General features: G+C 37.6%; 1 protein-coding gene across 3 annotated transcripts in view; it reads left to right on the top strand.

Annotated features, from left to right (window-relative positions):
• Positions 1-16,538, top strand: part of HIVEP2 (HIVEP zinc finger 2) — a 167,079-nt gene extending 150,541 nt beyond the window's left edge. For all 3 annotated transcript variants that reach the window (XM_075267867.1, XM_075267866.1, XM_075267868.1), the window contains 5 exons: positions 584-735; positions 2,273-2,448; positions 8,476-8,577; positions 10,015-10,898; positions 14,050-16,538. In XM_075267867.1, coding sequence (XP_075123968.1) covers positions 584-735; positions 2,273-2,448; positions 8,476-8,577; positions 10,015-10,898; positions 14,050-14,850 — 2,115 coding nt within the window. In that variant the 3' untranslated portion in view covers positions 14,851-16,538. The remainder of the gene's footprint in view (positions 1-583; positions 736-2,272; positions 2,449-8,475; positions 8,578-10,014; positions 10,899-14,049) is intronic.
• Positions 16,539-17,234: the final 696 nt, after the last annotated feature.

Below are 17,234 nucleotides of genomic sequence, written 5' to 3'. Positions count from 1 at the left end.
TTGGACACGGAATTGGAAAAAACAGCGTGGAAAAACCACTAGCATTTTTTTTCAAGGTCCATACACTGTGCTGGGAGAAAGAAAACAAAAACTAAAAAGCCTCAAAAAACACTTCAAAAATGGCTTCCAAAAAAAACAATTTCCTAATTCCTGAACCGTATTTTTTCCTCACCAAAATCCTCGCCAAAAAACTCAGTGTGAATGGACCCAAATAGGTTTGCTATTAGTCAGTATGAAAACATGTGGTTCTATATGTACATTGTGGAGTTTTTTTTCCCTCTCCAGTGACATTTAGCTGAAAATACAAATATGTGATTTTTTAGGACATTTTGTATCCAAATTTAACAGAAAAAAAACATTTTGGTTTGCTTTTTTTATACTCTCAAAATAATGGTTTGAGAATATGCTGATCTGTATTTACTTGGCCGGAATGGTGAGGTCATGTTGGTAACATGTGACCATTGCAGCTTATCAGATATAGATCATTAGAAATTCTTCCTCGAGTGCTGTGAGAGTTAAAGGAGACCTATATAATTACTTAAGCACAGATACAGCAACTTTTCTGTTTATTTTTATGACTTAGATGAAACCTGAGCCGTCCCTACTGGTTACCAGTAAACTTGAAAAGAAGACTGCTGGAAACAGCAAAGAAAGGACAAAGGGAGAAAGTCATGGAGAGAAAGATATTTCAGCTAAACAAACAGAACCTATGAGGATTAAAATATTTGAAGGAGGGTAAGATAACAAACATTCATTTACTTGTGTATAAAAGGACAATTTTTGTGATATGAACAATAAACTCATCTGTGCGATGATGATGGTGCGCTAATAGGAATTTGTGGTTTCTAGACTTACTTTAAAATATCGTTAGAAACTTAACCTTTTTTTTATATTCCTAGACATGTAAACTGGATCATTGTGTATAAAGACTTTTCTTCCATTAAGGTCTTGTTTATTTCACAGTACATTAGTACAGCCTAAAAATAACAAGCCAAAAATGGATTAGCCTTTTCTAATGTTGTGCTGTAGTATTGTTTGGTATCGAGAAGAATAACTACTATTTTCTAATATACTGTTAGCACGTTGTTCCTGGAGATAAAGACTTTCTTTGCATGCCTTAGTTGTATAAGCATATTTCTATCCTAAAAAGTTATCCTATATCTGCAGGATAGATAATAACTTGCAGATTTACGGGGGCAGGGACACTTAAAGCAAATGGTGAATTAGGTCCTATGATAGTAGGGGTCCCTTCAGCTGACCTGGATCGAGCAGGACAGTCCCACATTTCGGGTCTTGTTCTACTGTTTCGGGTGGCAGTTATCAATTTCAACTATGTTAGTTAGGTGGGTATTAGAGATGAGCGAGTAGTATTCGATCGAATACCTTCCCTGTATAGTTATTGGTGTAATCGGTCAAATACCACGCGGGAAACGCAGTAATAATTTGATTCCTCTCCCACCTTCCCTGGCACTTTTTTACACCAATACATATGCAGGGGAGGTATTCCATCGAATACTACTCGCTCATCTCTAGTGGGTATAACTTTTGGGTTTTTAATATTTGTATCTAATACTAGTGACTGAGGAGGCAGGGGGCCTTATGTGGATGCCATTTAATGAGACATTAAATAATGTGTCCCACTAGGAATCCCACATAGGAATATTATGAAGAGTGCTCACTATTCTATTAAAACAGCCGAGTGTTGGTGCCAGATCACTTAGAGTGTATGTGACATATATTAATGATATAATGCCACTCATACTCTGTAAACAGTCTATGTCATGCTAGACTTTATCATTTGAGTAAAAATTTATATCAGGCTTTATGCATATCCTTTTTTTCAGTGCCTTAGGTTGAGAAAAATCTATTGACAAGAAACCCTTTGTTTGATAAGTCTTGAGCAATCTATTCCACTTAATCCATTCCTTAGTGTAGATGTCTCCCTTGTATTACTACTATTTGAATGGAGAAGGTTTGCATGGAACTTTTGCACGAATTTTAAAAAGGCAAACATCATAAATTACTTGTACATCGATACTCAAAATAGACCACCTTTTTTCACCAACAAGAAAGCAACCTGGCGAACATAGGGCACTAGTCTGTATCTTACACTCAAACACTACATAAATATGCTGTAAATGCTAGGTCACCAACCATAGGCACAAGATCTGTCAACATTTTTGCAAAAACAGCTTAATAAATTCCCCTCATTTAAGTGTTGTCTCTTTACAAGTACTTGGCAATTCATTGTTTCCTGTTTTACCACCAACAGTTTTAAATCCAATGAAGACTATGTATATGTGCGAGGGAGAGGTCGTGGAAAGTACATATGTGAAGAATGTGGTATACGTTGTAAGAAACCAAGCATGTTGAAAAAACATATCCGCACCCACACAGATGTACGGCCTTATGTGTGCAAACTGTGCAACTTTGCCTTCAAAACTAAAGGTAAATATAAACCTCTTGTATAAATAATGTGACAGGGTTGAACTCTCTGGGCTCGAAGAGAACACACATGAACTGGCATTTTTATGGAATCCTAATGTCTATGGTCTTTGGTAAAGTGTATCATGAAGTACTATTGCCAATTTTATCTTGTATGCTAACTTTAACTGGATACTTTTCGAAATCCAGCAAATCTCTGATAGACTGAAGTGGTTTGTTCAGGTCTGTGCATGTTTAACCGTTATCGATCATGATGTACAGGTATGTCATTGGTTGCATGGGAGTATGGGGTAGGTTCAGAATGTGAACCTGTTCTTTACCTTGGGGCTGCCAGCAATGTTATTGCTTAAAGGGGTTCTATCATTTGGAAAAGTCAATTTTAGATAAGCACATCCATGCATAGCCTTTAGAAAGGCTATTCCACACCTACCTTTTATATGTAATTGCCTCAGTAGATTTTTAATAAGTCTGTTTTTATTTGTATGTTAATGAGCTCCCACTGTGCATCGGAAGTATCTGTGATCACAGTCTGCTCTATGTGTATGTATAACAGAGGCTGCTGTGCTGATGACTCATCTCTGCTATACAGACACATAGAACAGACACTTCCGTAGCACGGTGGAAACTCATTAATATTTGAATAAAATGTACTTATTCAAAATCTACTGAGGCGATTTACATACAAAAGATATGTGTGGAATCGCCTTTCTAAACGCTATGCAAGGATGTGCTTATCTAAAAATGACTTTTCCCAATGATAGAGCCCCTTTAAGCTGTCTCTTGCTGAAAAGTCAAGTTATAAGCTTTTAAAGGCTTAGATGGAAATATACCTTGAAGGGGTTGTCCACTTTCTGACCAATATTGAGACAAAAAATGTTATTGTTGTAATGAAACTTACACAGTTGTTGTGCAATGAAAACTTATACAATGTTCCAATATACTTTCTGTATCAATTCCTCTGAGTTTTCTAAGTCTCTGCTGTGATTCATTCTGCTTATTCCCAGTGGATAAAATCAGTCCATGGTCATGTGATGAACACAGGCAGATATCTGATTACTGTGCTGTGACTATGGTGTAATACTCCTGTGTGTCCATCACATGACCATAAACTTTATATCACATGACCATAGACTGATTTTTATCTACTTTAAACCAAATGAATGACAGCAAGCAAGCAGAGATCTAGAAAACTGTGAGGAACTGATAGAGAAAATATAATGGAAAATTGTATAACTTTTTATTATACAAACAATAACCTCTATCTCTTAATATTGGTCTGAAACTGGACAACACCTTTAACTAGTAATTAGGACGGGGAGCAGCTTCATCTAGTCATGGACATCCATTTACAAAGTACCTTTATATACCAAGTAAATCTCCCACAACTACTACTACACAAGACCCATACTGCAGAGAGATTATAGTAAAAAAAAATAACACAAATAATACTCAATTCACATTTATTATTTCATAACAATAGTCGTACTCAAGAAAAAAAAACCACACAAAAAGACATCAAAAACAGTGTATATATAAATATTTGAATAAATACTAGATATCTAATTCATATAAAAATATAAGGAAACAGTCTGCAATTATGTTCTGATAACAGTTAGTGAATATACATGAATCCATATACGTGTGATATCAAACACGATGTCAGAGTATCCAATTAATTGTTCAATGAGAGACCAAAGTCATAACAAATGGGCATACAAATATCTATATCGCTAAACAATGTTGTAATATAAATAAATTACAAGGAGACATGACCATCAGCAAATATAGCCGCAGACCCGATGGGCACACACCTTGATGCACATACACACACTCACCTGAACAGTGTGGACCTAATGTTGCAGCACATTTTATTATACAAACAATAACATTTGTCTCTTAATATAGGTCTGAAATTGGCCGACCCCTTTAAGTAAGTTTTGTTTAATTGGGTTCACCTGGCAAACTAATTCTCAAAGGTGCTTGAGATTGAGTTCAGTGATCCAAAGAGCCCTGAGACACAAGACCAGCCATGAGTTCAATTAAAAAACAAAAAAATTAAATCTTCATGACCTGCCGCTGCTGCACTTGTTGATTTATATGTATATACACAAAAAATTCTCATTGCTACGTTATTTCTACATTGTGTCATTGGTTTATAGCAACAAAGGTATGTTTGTTCTCCTATTAAAGTCCTCTACATGGCACTATTATTGTTTTAGAGGATATGTGCATACAGCAACATATTGCATACACTGTGATTCCTGACCCCACATGGGTAATCATAGCATCCGTCAGTATTCACATGTCAAAGCTCTGTAAATTCTAGTAGCCTTGTCCTCATGGCAAAGCATAAAAAAGGAAACATGGTACATCTATCAATGGTCATAAAGGGGGCCTTTATAAAAATATATCTAAAAGCCATTTTACTGTGGGCCAGTTGTCTTCACAGTTTGCTAACTTCTGAGCAACTGATTATACCGCTATATAATGTATATTTTTATAATTGGCATAATTATTAATGAAACACTCAGGTGATTTATTTTTTCCTTTTATTATGTACCTATCCCCCAGTAAATATGATTCATCGAGGTTACCTTATTTAGTTATTACTTTCTATTTGAAAATTCATGGGATCCTTCTATTCAGTTGGGTCATGTGACCTCACTCTGACCTGCTAAACTGTACATGAGTACTGGGGGAGGGCGTTCCTCACCACTCAGTGTCATTGCTGGGCAGTAAAGAACACCCAATTGACAGTATAGAGCTACGCACAGACTGTCAGGAGGGGTGTTCCCAGCTAGACTGTCAGGAAAGCCCTTCTGATGGTGAAGAGCAATCGGTAATTGCACCAATATCTCTTGCCCTGGGGCACATAACGGGAAAGCTGACTGTTGGCTTTCTAGCGGTATATAAAACGGCATTTGCCCGAGGACGTGAAAGGTCCTCTTTAAACTGGATAACCCATAATGCATAGTGCACAGTTCTCTAGCTAACCATTGCTAGAAAGCAGTAGAATTGCAGAGGCTGGAGAGCCAGTCTGTTACACAGAAAACTGCTTCATAGAAATCTCAACAGCGAACATAATCATATTCTCAAAAAGTGGGTAACCATAAATGTGGGTGACGTCATCACTCTGACTACAGTAAAAATAAAAACCTCTACCAATTGTAAACGTGCAGTTATCCATAATAGTGTCTTATAAGTAGAAAGACATTAGCATATTGAAGCTCCCACACCACTTGCTAATATTACGTGATACATAGACTGCAAACAATGCCAAGCCGTCTGCAATGAGAGGCTAGCACAGTCATAAGTCTCAGTGACAGACTGTTGTTGCACTGCTAACGTCTGCAGTGTTTGTGCTGATGTGGACAGCCTTACAAACAAAGATGACACAAGCTGTATAATAGAGAGGTATTCAAAGAAAAGTATGCTTTTACAGTGGGTCAGTTTCAAGTTTATCAATAATGTAAAGGCCCACAGTCTCCCCGGTGGCCCTCTCCATCCGTATCTACATTAATTATTGATGAAGTCCTGATAGCTAGTGTTCACATACATTCATTTGCAGAGAAAATGACTTCCATTTGATTCCACTGGTCTAGGGATGCTTTTATTAATTGAAGCCAGGATTTGCATTGAAGTCTTTGAAATCGATATAAACTGTAATAGGAATCTTATATGATGTCGAGTCGCCTTTACTCATGTCATCTTTTATTTGTTAGGTAAAACATGCAGGTTTTTTCTTTTTGCTGTAATGCTCTCAGCATATCCAAGGCAGCAGGTACTGTTAAAAGTATGTACATGGTATAACTAGGGCAGAATCTTTGGATTAGGACACACAGTGAGGAACATGCAGTTTTTAGCTTTGTTTTTATGTCCTACCTTGTTCTATTTCACACTAACCAATAAATTCTGTACAATTTTTTACATAAAAAAGAATATATGGTAACACTTAGGCATTATTGACATGAATTTGCCAATTTCTCAGACATGAAGAAAAGGACAAATTGGTCCATTTTTAAAGGGATACTTTACACATAGGAATAGCCTTAAGAAAAGCTATTCTTCTCCAACCTTTAGATGTCTTCTTAGTGCTGCCGTTCCGTAGAAATCTCAGTTTTCATCGGTATGCAAATGAGTTCTCACAGTACAATACTGTGTAAGCAGCCATTTTCTTGTGGCCGGCGGGCATGCTCAGTCGGCTTTTTCCCTAGGCCCGAGGCCTAGAAGTTTGAAGCCACCACCGGAAGAAGACGCAAAGAGAGCCCGTTGCAGAAGAAGATGCAGGCGGTGCTGGAGAGTTCTCTCGCAGCATTGGGGACGCCCCCAGTGCTGCGAGAGAACTCATTTGCATACCGACTTAAACCGGGATTTCTACGGAAAGGTGGCGCGGAGAAGACATCTAACGGTAGGAGAAGAATAGCCTTTTTAAGGCTAATCCTACGTGTTAGGGACAAAAAAATGAGTTTTAATTATAGGATCCCTGGCTGTTTTGCATACGTTCATTGTCCACTTTTGAAGTCTGAATTGTTTTGGTTTTTTTTTTTCTTTTTTTAATTTTACCCAGCCCACTGATTTATTTTTAAAGTAACTCAGATGTTGATCTGCTTTTAAGGGGCCCATTGATCACTATTGGGCTGTGTGTTCTCTAAAAGAGATTCCATGACCTCCCTCCCTCCCTTATCCACATGTGTAACATTTGTTGCTTCATTTGAAAAAATAGCAATTTACATGAAAGTTGGGCTCTAAAGCTGAATAACAGAGGCATATTTGGAAACTGTAGACTCACCTCTACAAGGTTTCTAAGATTAGGTTTTTAACCAATTTATTGCTGAAAGCTTCCCGTTAACAAGCACTAAAAAGAGATACAGGCTAAGGCCCCACGTTGCAGAAACGCAGCTTTTTTTTGTTGCAGATTTTGCTGCGGTTTTTTGAGGCAAAACCAGGAGTGGATTGAAGAGAAGTATGAGAGCTGAGTATATACTTTCTATTCCTTTTATAGCCATTCTAGACTTTGGTTCAAAAAACTGGAACAAAAACAGCTGCATTTACACAACGTAGGCCTCAGCCAAATAAAAGTCGGGAAAGTCGAGGTGACGTTAGGGCATACCTTAGGTAAACTCTGAGAAATGCTTGTGGGTATTATTTTCCACCACTATAATGTACTGGCACATACGTATAGTTTATATAGTATTTAAAATTATTGATAACAATGTTAATATTCCCTAATGTAGCTAATCATTAACACTTTCTAAATACAGCCAGGGTCTAGCTGCCGAAACCTGCTAGCATTACCCCTGAAAGAGTTAACCATTTTATCTGACATAGAGGGGTCCAGGGCAGAGGACATTTCTCTATGGCATCCCCTTATGAATTCATGGTCACCTGACTGTTATGATTGTGAAATAGTTATTCAGACATACATGCTATTTCATGGACCATGGGTCTGTTAAAAAGAAACAGAATCATGTCCTTTATTTTTTCACTGATTATTATCATTGCATCACAGCACTGAAAGTCTATGGGTCCGTGAAAAAAAACATATGATATCTGTGTGCCATCTGTTTTTCTTGACCCATGGACAAAGTTTTGGAATTGTAAAAAAAAAAAAAAAAAGTTGATCTTTTTTTTCATGGATGTGAAAAATGGATGAACCACAGACAGCGCACCACCCACAAATAAGCAGGTTGGAGTGCTCTCCATGATTATCACGGGCATCACACGTCCGCAGAATGGAGACGTGCACACAGCCTGACTAGTGTTTCCTTTCATGTACGCTTCATACTATCCTAAAATATCTCTATCACCTCATTATTGTACCATTACCTATATGAACTATGTGTCTTAGCATTTTCTTTAGTCTATCAATTTATTCGATATTCTTATGTTCCCTTCCTGGTCACAAGGCAGCAATTATAGGAATGTGTTGTGCCACAGCCTGTACAGAAATATAAGGATGCTGACGTAATGTAGCACATAACTAGACGTCTGCACTTGGCTAACTCAATCTGATTGCCTGTCTCTTTATAGGTAACCTGACAAAACATATGAAGTCAAAAGCCCACATGAAAAAGTGCCTGGAGCTCGGAGTAGCAATGACATCTGTAGATGATGCAGAAATAGAAGAGTCAGGTACGTCATACTTTAATTTTGGTTCCTGAGCGTCTGTGTGAGAAGATGGATCGCCCACACAACTGCCTTTCATGGGGAAATACATTTAAAGAGCAAGTCTGTCTATATATCCATAGCAATGAAAACAAATGTGCTCTAATAATAGAGAGCAAAATGTGATTATAGCAATGTTTTAAGGATATCCAGCCACATTTTTTAAGTATTCTGTGGTATATTTCAGAACAGTTCTCACACCTTTTTTCAGACCACATAACTTTATGGTATAGTTATTCCTTTTCAAACAGTGGAACCTGCTTTTTTAAGAATGCTTCAAAAATCTAAATGACTCGGTATAACTGGTACAACATTATAGTCATACAATAACAATATGAGGGAAAGTGAAAAATATAGTGAGTTTACCGCTCCCAATAAGGTGTCTAAAGAGGAAAAGACTATTGGGCTGTAAGCACACCTAGGGTTGAGAAGGACAAATGTGTTGGGAAAGCCTTATGCAAATAAGACACCTTTGGTGTAAATGTGGAATTTGCTCCTACCACCACTTTTTGGAAGGTAACTCTATAGATTAATGCATGATTTTCAAAGAATCCAAAAAGCATAATCTGAGAGTAATAGCCAAGTCAGAAAAACTCCTTTAAAATTGAGTTTTTCTGACTCCAGATAGATAAACTGGTACATATCAAGATATACAGATTAGCCCAATCGATGTAAACCTTGGCACTCTGAAAATACACCAGATTTATCACAGTGGCCGATGCTGGATGTTAAATTTGGCATATTTTTAGGCTGTCTTATCTGTATTCATATTACTTTTTAGTTGGCTTACTTTGAGCTACAATTTTACAACACAATTTTGGTGCATCTTAGTACATTTAAGCCACACCCACATCTAGCAAGTCATAAAAATGATAGGCCAACAAGATTCAGGGTCTACATGTAAGCACTGTTGTAAATCTGGCTCAGTGTGCCAACTTAGCAACACTGTATAATAAATATCTTGCAAATATAATAGCTTCACAAAAATACTGCACTAAGAATAAAGTGATTTTAGCTATTAAGAAAGAAAAATACTGTAATATCAGTGTGTGACAAGACTGACATGACTTATCAGTTGGTGCCAAGGTACAATGACAAGAAGATGAGTAGTGTTCAGGCTTTTGTTTTGAAGTCACCTGACTTGGTCATTGATGAATTGATTGTATCAAAGAAATTTATTACAAGTCTAAATTATTACATCAGTCAGTGAAACATGATGTAATGTGGCTTATAGCGACACACTTACATTTCAGATTTTATTTTTTATTATTGTAGGCATAATGATCTTTTTTATCTGTCTCAGTAGGAACTATAGTCACTAAATGTTGATCTGGAAAGCTAAATTCTGAAATGATTTGTTCCTTTTACCAGAATTCTTATGTGTTGTTATATAATTTTTTTTAGGAAACATTGAAGATATACAGAAAGAATCAGAAAAGAGCACCATAGCAATTGATCACCAGTTTTCAGATGCAGAAGAATCAGATGGTGATGATGGAGATGATAACGATGATGATGATGACGAGGAGGAAGATTTTGATGATAACCAGGGTGACTCAACACCAAAAACTAGATCAAGAAGTACAAGCCCTCAACCCCCTCGATTTTCAACATTGTCTGTTACTGCTGCTTCAGCATCACAAAGAACATCCCCTGAGGTCTCCATGGGTCACTCATCCTTGATGAGTTATTTGTCCACCATGCCTAGTATTCAAGTTACACATCTCTTGACTCCAAGTGCTATGAGTGGAGACTCCCAAATTGTAAATTACCAAAAGCTTGTCCTTGCCAATCTGGAACATGAGAGAGAAAAAATGGATGTACCTGGCAGCATGGATGAGGACTATATGCTTACTTCTGAAGCTAGTTCTTCTCCTAGGGATTTTTCATCTTGTAGCCGCCATTCCTCTCCAGGATATGATTCTTCGCCATGCAGAGATAATTCACCAAAGAGGTACCTATCACTTAGGGGAGATTTGTCCCCCAGAAGGCACTTATCACCACGAAGGGATGCTTCACCAATGCGGCATCTGTCACCAAGAAAAGAAGCTGCATTAAGGAGGGAACTGTCACCAAGAAGAGACGTTTCACCAAGACGTCACCTTTCACCATTAAGGCCAGTGTCACCTGGGAAAGATATGTCTACCGGGCGAGATCTTTCTCCTAGAAGAGAGCGGAGATACATGACCAGCTTTAGAGCACTTTCTCCTAGAAGACGTTTACACCACAACCCAAGTTTGCCAATGAGTCACTATTTGCACTCAGACTCAGGATTACTTGGCTCTGGAGTATGTTACTTTTTATATTTCCTTTTTTATTTTAGATGTATAATTTATCTATATTTTTTGCTCTATTGATCCTCACATCTTCCTACTTTTGTCCTCTTATTTTCAAAATGCTCAAAGGAAGTAGGACAAATTGGAACATGTGTTTTATTTCCCTAAAACACACGTTTTAGAGAAATATATGAGCAATAGAGAACCAACTGGTTTGCAGATCTGTAAGAAGAACAATGTCTGTGCTGTCAGCGACTTAATGTAGCACTCTAAGTATAGCTAGGTATGAGCTCATATTAAGAGGAACCTTTGATAATGCCTTTGATTTAGCAGACATATTTGTTACCTCACCAGTACTACAATGTTTAATAGATTTTCATTGTAGATGGAGATTATCACAGGCATACATACAGGAGATAAATAGGTTGTGGTTGCACTCGAGTACTGTAGTCTGCGGGGGAGGGGGAGCATTTACATACCGTATGCCTCTGATTCTTATGATAGATATTTCTTAAATTTTTGTCCGAAGAGTAGCACATTTGTAAAACGCCATCATTCCTGCTCTCAATATTTAATATTAATGGTCATCATATGTATCATAGGATGATTAGATCTCAAGCACTCCATTAGCTAAGCCATTAATATAAACCCAAGGGTCTTTTCATTCAAATGTGGTAGTATTTCATTTGTTCTGATGTATATTTTGCTCTCCATTGTATTTTCTTGGCCAATCTTTCTGAAATGACTCCTGTATACATTCTGTCCAGAAAAATGGAAACACTTACTAATAAAAACCCTTATAAGGACATATAGGCTTCTGTAGGTAGCCACTGCTAGGTTGTGATGGGAGGTGAGAGGCCTATCAGCATCCAACAATTGAATAAAACAATCAAACACCTTAGGGGCAGTTCACACGGAGTAAACTGGCACGCAATCTGGCACGTATACGCGTGTCAGAGTTTGCGCGCTCAAAAAAGATCCCCTTGATTTCAATGGGGATTATAATCGTATAACGCACATTATTTTGCGCCCGTAATTTTGCGGCCAGAAATTACAGGCGTAAAATAACGCGCGTTATACAATCGTAATCCCCATTGAAATCAATGGGATCTTTTTTGAGCGCGCAAACTCTGACACGCGTATACGTGCCAGATTGCGCGCCAGTTTACTGTGTGTGAACTGCCCCTTAGATATCACAATCTTTATTGACCACAGAATCTAAAGAGTTAATGTTGCCGGTCACTACTCACAACCTGCTCACTACATGTTGTTTTGGTTGTATTTCCAGCAGGCAGTGAGTGGGGTCAGAAGGGTAGCCGCGCCACTGCTATTTAAGGGGGCAGATACAATGGCTTTTGATGTCATAATGTTAAGTGGCAGTGAGATGATGGGAGCAGTCAAAATAAGAACTAGAAAAACATGTGCCATGTCTGTCCACAGGTTGGGTACGGTAATACAGGGCAGTCACCATCACTTATATGTTGCTGAACATTATGACAAAACTCATCAACAGGTGTAGATATACTTTTGGGCAAAAGCAGCCATGCTTTTGTAATCCTGGAGAAACTCTTAAAGGTTTTGTGCCGTTATGGACACTTATAAACAATCCACATATCAGGCTCTCTGGAAACAAAACTCAAAATCTCTTGCCCACCTATACAGACTCTTTTCAGATGATGTACCACAGGGGTCAGCATTCTTCAGCTCTCCAGCTACTGTGAAACTAAAACCCCCAACATACTCCATTCACTTCCATGGGAGTTCCAAGAACAGCAGCACAAGTATGAATGCTGGGAGTTGTAGTTTTACAACAGCTGGAGTGCTGAAGGTTGCATACCCATGGTGTACCATTATCCCATTGTGGGGTACATTCTCATACATTTAGGAACATATTGTTCTGATGAGGTTTAACAGATTATTTAGAGCCCTAGATTTAGTAACATAACTTTAAATACTATGTGTACCATTGACATTCATGGTCATAGATTTGTTTTCTCAGGGTTTAGCAAAATCTCTGAAAGATCATTAGCTCCTCAAATTTTTGCTAAAATTAGTTATGCCATTAAACGGAAAGTGTCACTATGAAATGACCTACTCTTTAAACCACTATTTTATAGTAAACATTTATACATTTTTTTTCGTTGTTAAATAACTTTTGATTTTTTTTTTAATTAATTGTTAATTCATTTTATTATCTATATTTTTTTTAAAAAATCCTAAAAATCTTACAATTCCAACTTTTGCCACTAAACCTAAAATATTCTGTGACATTTTGGAAATAGGCATTGGATCATAGACCCAATGGCCTGCAGACTCAACTGATTTCTATGAGAGAGTTTCCTAGACATGCCCTGTGACCTCTGCAGAGGTCACTCCATAGAGTGGAGTAGGTGAACTGTGACATCACATGTTGTGACTGGTGAATTCTGTGATACCGTGTTTCCCCCGAAAATAAGACAGTGTCTTATAAAATTTTGGTCCTAAAGATATGCTATGTCTTATTTTCAGGGGATGTCTAATTGTATTTTTTTGTGCCGCTGCCACCACTGCGCTACACTGAGATGTGTTTGCTGTGCAAAGACTGTATGAAGAAAAACATTGCAGCCGTTACGCAGTGTGCGGTGCTCTGTGTGCACAGGAAAGTCGGCTGATGCCACTGCTGTGATACCGTACGTTGTATCCACTGTTCCTGCTGCTGTGGGATGAGCTGTGAGAGTGAAACCCCCTGCCAGATACAATGCTTAGTGTATGCACAGCGGGCATCTCCCAGCTCATCCTACAGCAGCAGGAACAGTGCATACAACGTATCGCAATGGCGTCAGCAGCAATGTTTTTCTTCATACAATCTTTGCGTAGAAAGATTATTATTATTGGGGGATGTCTTACTTTCGGGGGGTGCTTTACAAAACCTCTGCTGTGTCTTACTTTTGGGAATGACTTATTTTCAGGGACACAGGGTAGAGACTGAATTAGAATTCACATTAAGATTGTCAAAATCCACCCTTTTTCATTGTAGATTTATCAGTGATTTAGTAAATCATGTTAAGTAGGAAAAGTCCTTTTATTTCCTTATGTTCTTTTTTCTTATTTTCATACAAAACAATAAGCTTTTTTCCTTCTAGAAAATTGCTTGTCTAACCATTTTTATTTATTTCCACTGCAGAGTTTACGAAAGAATTGGCCACAGTTCCCATATGTTGGTCCTTATCCAGAAGATTTTCCTGGACACCAAAGCCATGGCCCAGCTCCTGTTGGCCACAAAGACTATGTTTTTAGCCACTTGCCATTGCACTCACAGCAGCAGATACGAGCACCTTTACCTATGATCCCAATTGGTGGGATTCAGATTATTAATTCAAATTCTGCAATCCAGCCCGGTCCTCACTCCTCCACCACAACTTTGCACCTAAGCAGCTCAGATGAGAAGACAATCCCATCTCCAGAGTCATGTATCCCATTGCACCTTGAGAAACATTCTTCTTCTGATTTCCCTCTTGGAGATCCTATACATGGAGCTATCCCAACACTCTTACCTTCACCAGGGCAAAGCCCTTCAGATGAAAGCTCCAAGCCTGCTGAGAGGGAGCAGGAGGAAAACATACACACTTGCACAAAAGCCATTGCTTGCCTGAGGATTGCTACAGAGGAAGGTCTACCGCTGAAGCGGGACCAGCTGTCTCATCCTCCTGAGCCCAATCAAAAAACATTAGAAAGTGCACAGTTTGGCATTAGGCACTTTAGTGGACACGAGGCAGGCATGTCATTGGCATGCGCCTCACCCACCTATGTTGACTTGCACGGAGAAAAAGACAGTTTTGGTACATCACAGTCTACACTAGCTCATTCCAAATTCTATAGTAAGACCATGGACATGACAAAATTAGGATTTCATGGAAGGAATGAAGAGCCATCGAGCACACAAGAAGGGAAGGACTCCGCAGATGATTCTAGTAACTTGCATTGATTTGAATGGGCATGTAGACGATATGATAAAAAAACTCTTTTCTTGTAGAAAATATATTCATAGCATGTCTGATGTACTAAACGATGATTTGTTCTTGAAAGTGCTTTTATTATATGAAAACAGATAACTATAAATATATAGACATATATATATATATATATATATATATATATATATATATATATATATATATATATATATGTGTCTATTGAAATAAGACATCATGAGCCTGACCAAAACGAAACTTTAAACTCTTGTAAGGGGTCTGGTACTTTTAATTGTACAGATGTTTGTGCCTTTTTCTTTACTTTGCTTATATTCTTATAAGCATTTTTAGCAGTACCCTGTATATATTTTAGAATTTGTGTATCTGCTTTGTAATAATTGTAATTTCATTCTTTTTTGGACACTTGGGCCTACATGTAAAAAGTAAAAAATAGCATCAATATATATGTGAGGTTGCACTAAAACATATTTTTATATGATTGAAACTCGACAGCTTTTATGTACAGCTCCAATCCTGTAATACTAATATTTATTTACTTTGTTTCATAAATTGTACATTTTTTCTTAATGTTGTGAATTGCTTTTTTCTATGTGAAGCATGGGGATTACTGTTGCGTAAATAGAACAAAAAATGTATAGTGTAAGCAAGATATTTAACTGAAATATCATCTTATTATGCACTTATGCATTGGTTTAAAAAAAACAAAAATTACGGATATATCAGTCAGTTCTTTACTCTTGTAATTTTTTCGTCCCTTGTTTGCTGAATTGACTATAACTTAAGTGCGGATTGTGATTTTAAAATTATAGTAATGTAAAGCATTAAAAGTACAAACACGTGCTTATTGTGAGGTTTTATTTCTCCAAATTCTGTATGACACAGTTATGAATATATCACAAGTATATGGTCTTATGTGAACATTTTGCTTGGTATACTCCAATAATACATATGGGAAACATTCCACCCCATGTATATGTACAAGTGCATCACTGGTACAGTTATATGTAACTCTCAGTTGGACACGTCACCAAATAAATTTACTGGAGTGTCTTTAAAAAAGGTGACAAAGCACATCTGACTATGTGGAAATGGGTTATTGTGCTATTTAGTGGATTATAATTCTGTGAAACTGAGTTTGTAATACAGATCATTAAGGAGTGTTCTTTAAAAAAGAAATAAATATACAGTTACATGCAGAAACTGTGTTGAACGTTTATCATGCATAGTGTCTTCAGATTGGTAAATTATGTATATTTATTATGTTTAGGTTGTGATGTAATAATAGTGAACATTGTGATTGCGATATAACTCCTTCCCCTTCCCCCAGTATGAGAACTGGTCAGGGGCGTAACTACATGGGGTGAAGAGAGCCATCACTCTCAGGCTCAAGTGTGTGAGGGGCCCAAATGTTCCTCTACCCTGTAAGAAGAAGCTAGTATTAATGGCACATGGTAGGTGTGGGGAGCCTTACTACAGATTTTATATTTAGGCCCAGAGGTTTCACATGTCACATTTCTGTACACATCTTACCAGTGATAAAGAACTATTGTGCATTGCCTCTAACAACATAAAGGAAAGCATTCTGCAGTTTACTGATGTACAAGTTTATCCTGACACTGTAACTTGCTGCATGATATCTTACCACAGGGCACAACAAAGTATAGGAAAAAATAGTATAGTACCGAGTTAGCTAGAATAAATCAAGCCATATTTCATACTTTTGTGTCAAAAGTGTTGTAGGTATGATCCCTTTATTGGCTAACCAGAAAAAGTACATTTGCAAAATTTCAAAGCACAGAGGTTCCTTCTTCAGGGCCCCATGTGGCGTAAACGCTGCAGCAAAAACTGCAGTGTTTTACAGTCACTAGCGAATTCCATTGAAACATTGCAGAAAAGTATGTGCAGCAGAAATGCTGCGATTTCCAAAACCGTCACAATTTTGGAAATCACAGCAGGTCAATTATACCTACGGAAATGCTGGCGGTTTCCCCAAAGGTACAATGGAAACAGAAAATCCGCAGAGGAAACCTCTTTGGAATCTCTGTGAAAAGTGCTGTGGGAAAAACCGTTATTCGGTTAGGCCGCGTTTTTTTCCATGGTGCTTTTTCGATGCGGCCCTCTACATCGGACCGTAGCCTAACAATTAAAGGTGTCTGCAATACTTTTGCCTTTTTGACACAAAAGTATCAAATAATTTGCAGGACAGAAAAAAAGGCAGTAAAAACATTCTATTCATTCTATTTGCTACATTTGTATACATTATCTATACGTATAAGCTTATGGAATTTTCAGAGATTTTTTCTGCAAATAGAGAGCTAGACATACTGATATGCATATTGATACAGAGGGCTGCAAATATTACAAAAATGCATTTCTT

This window comes from Leptodactylus fuscus, chromosome 3 (genome assembly GCF_031893055.1).
Source record: "Leptodactylus fuscus isolate aLepFus1 chromosome 3, aLepFus1.hap2, whole genome shotgun sequence".
Lineage (NCBI taxonomy): Eukaryota > Metazoa > Chordata > Amphibia > Anura > Leptodactylidae > Leptodactylus > Leptodactylus fuscus.
The sequence above is the reverse complement of the archived record's forward strand: the minus strand, read 5'-3'. Positions and strand labels throughout refer to the sequence as shown.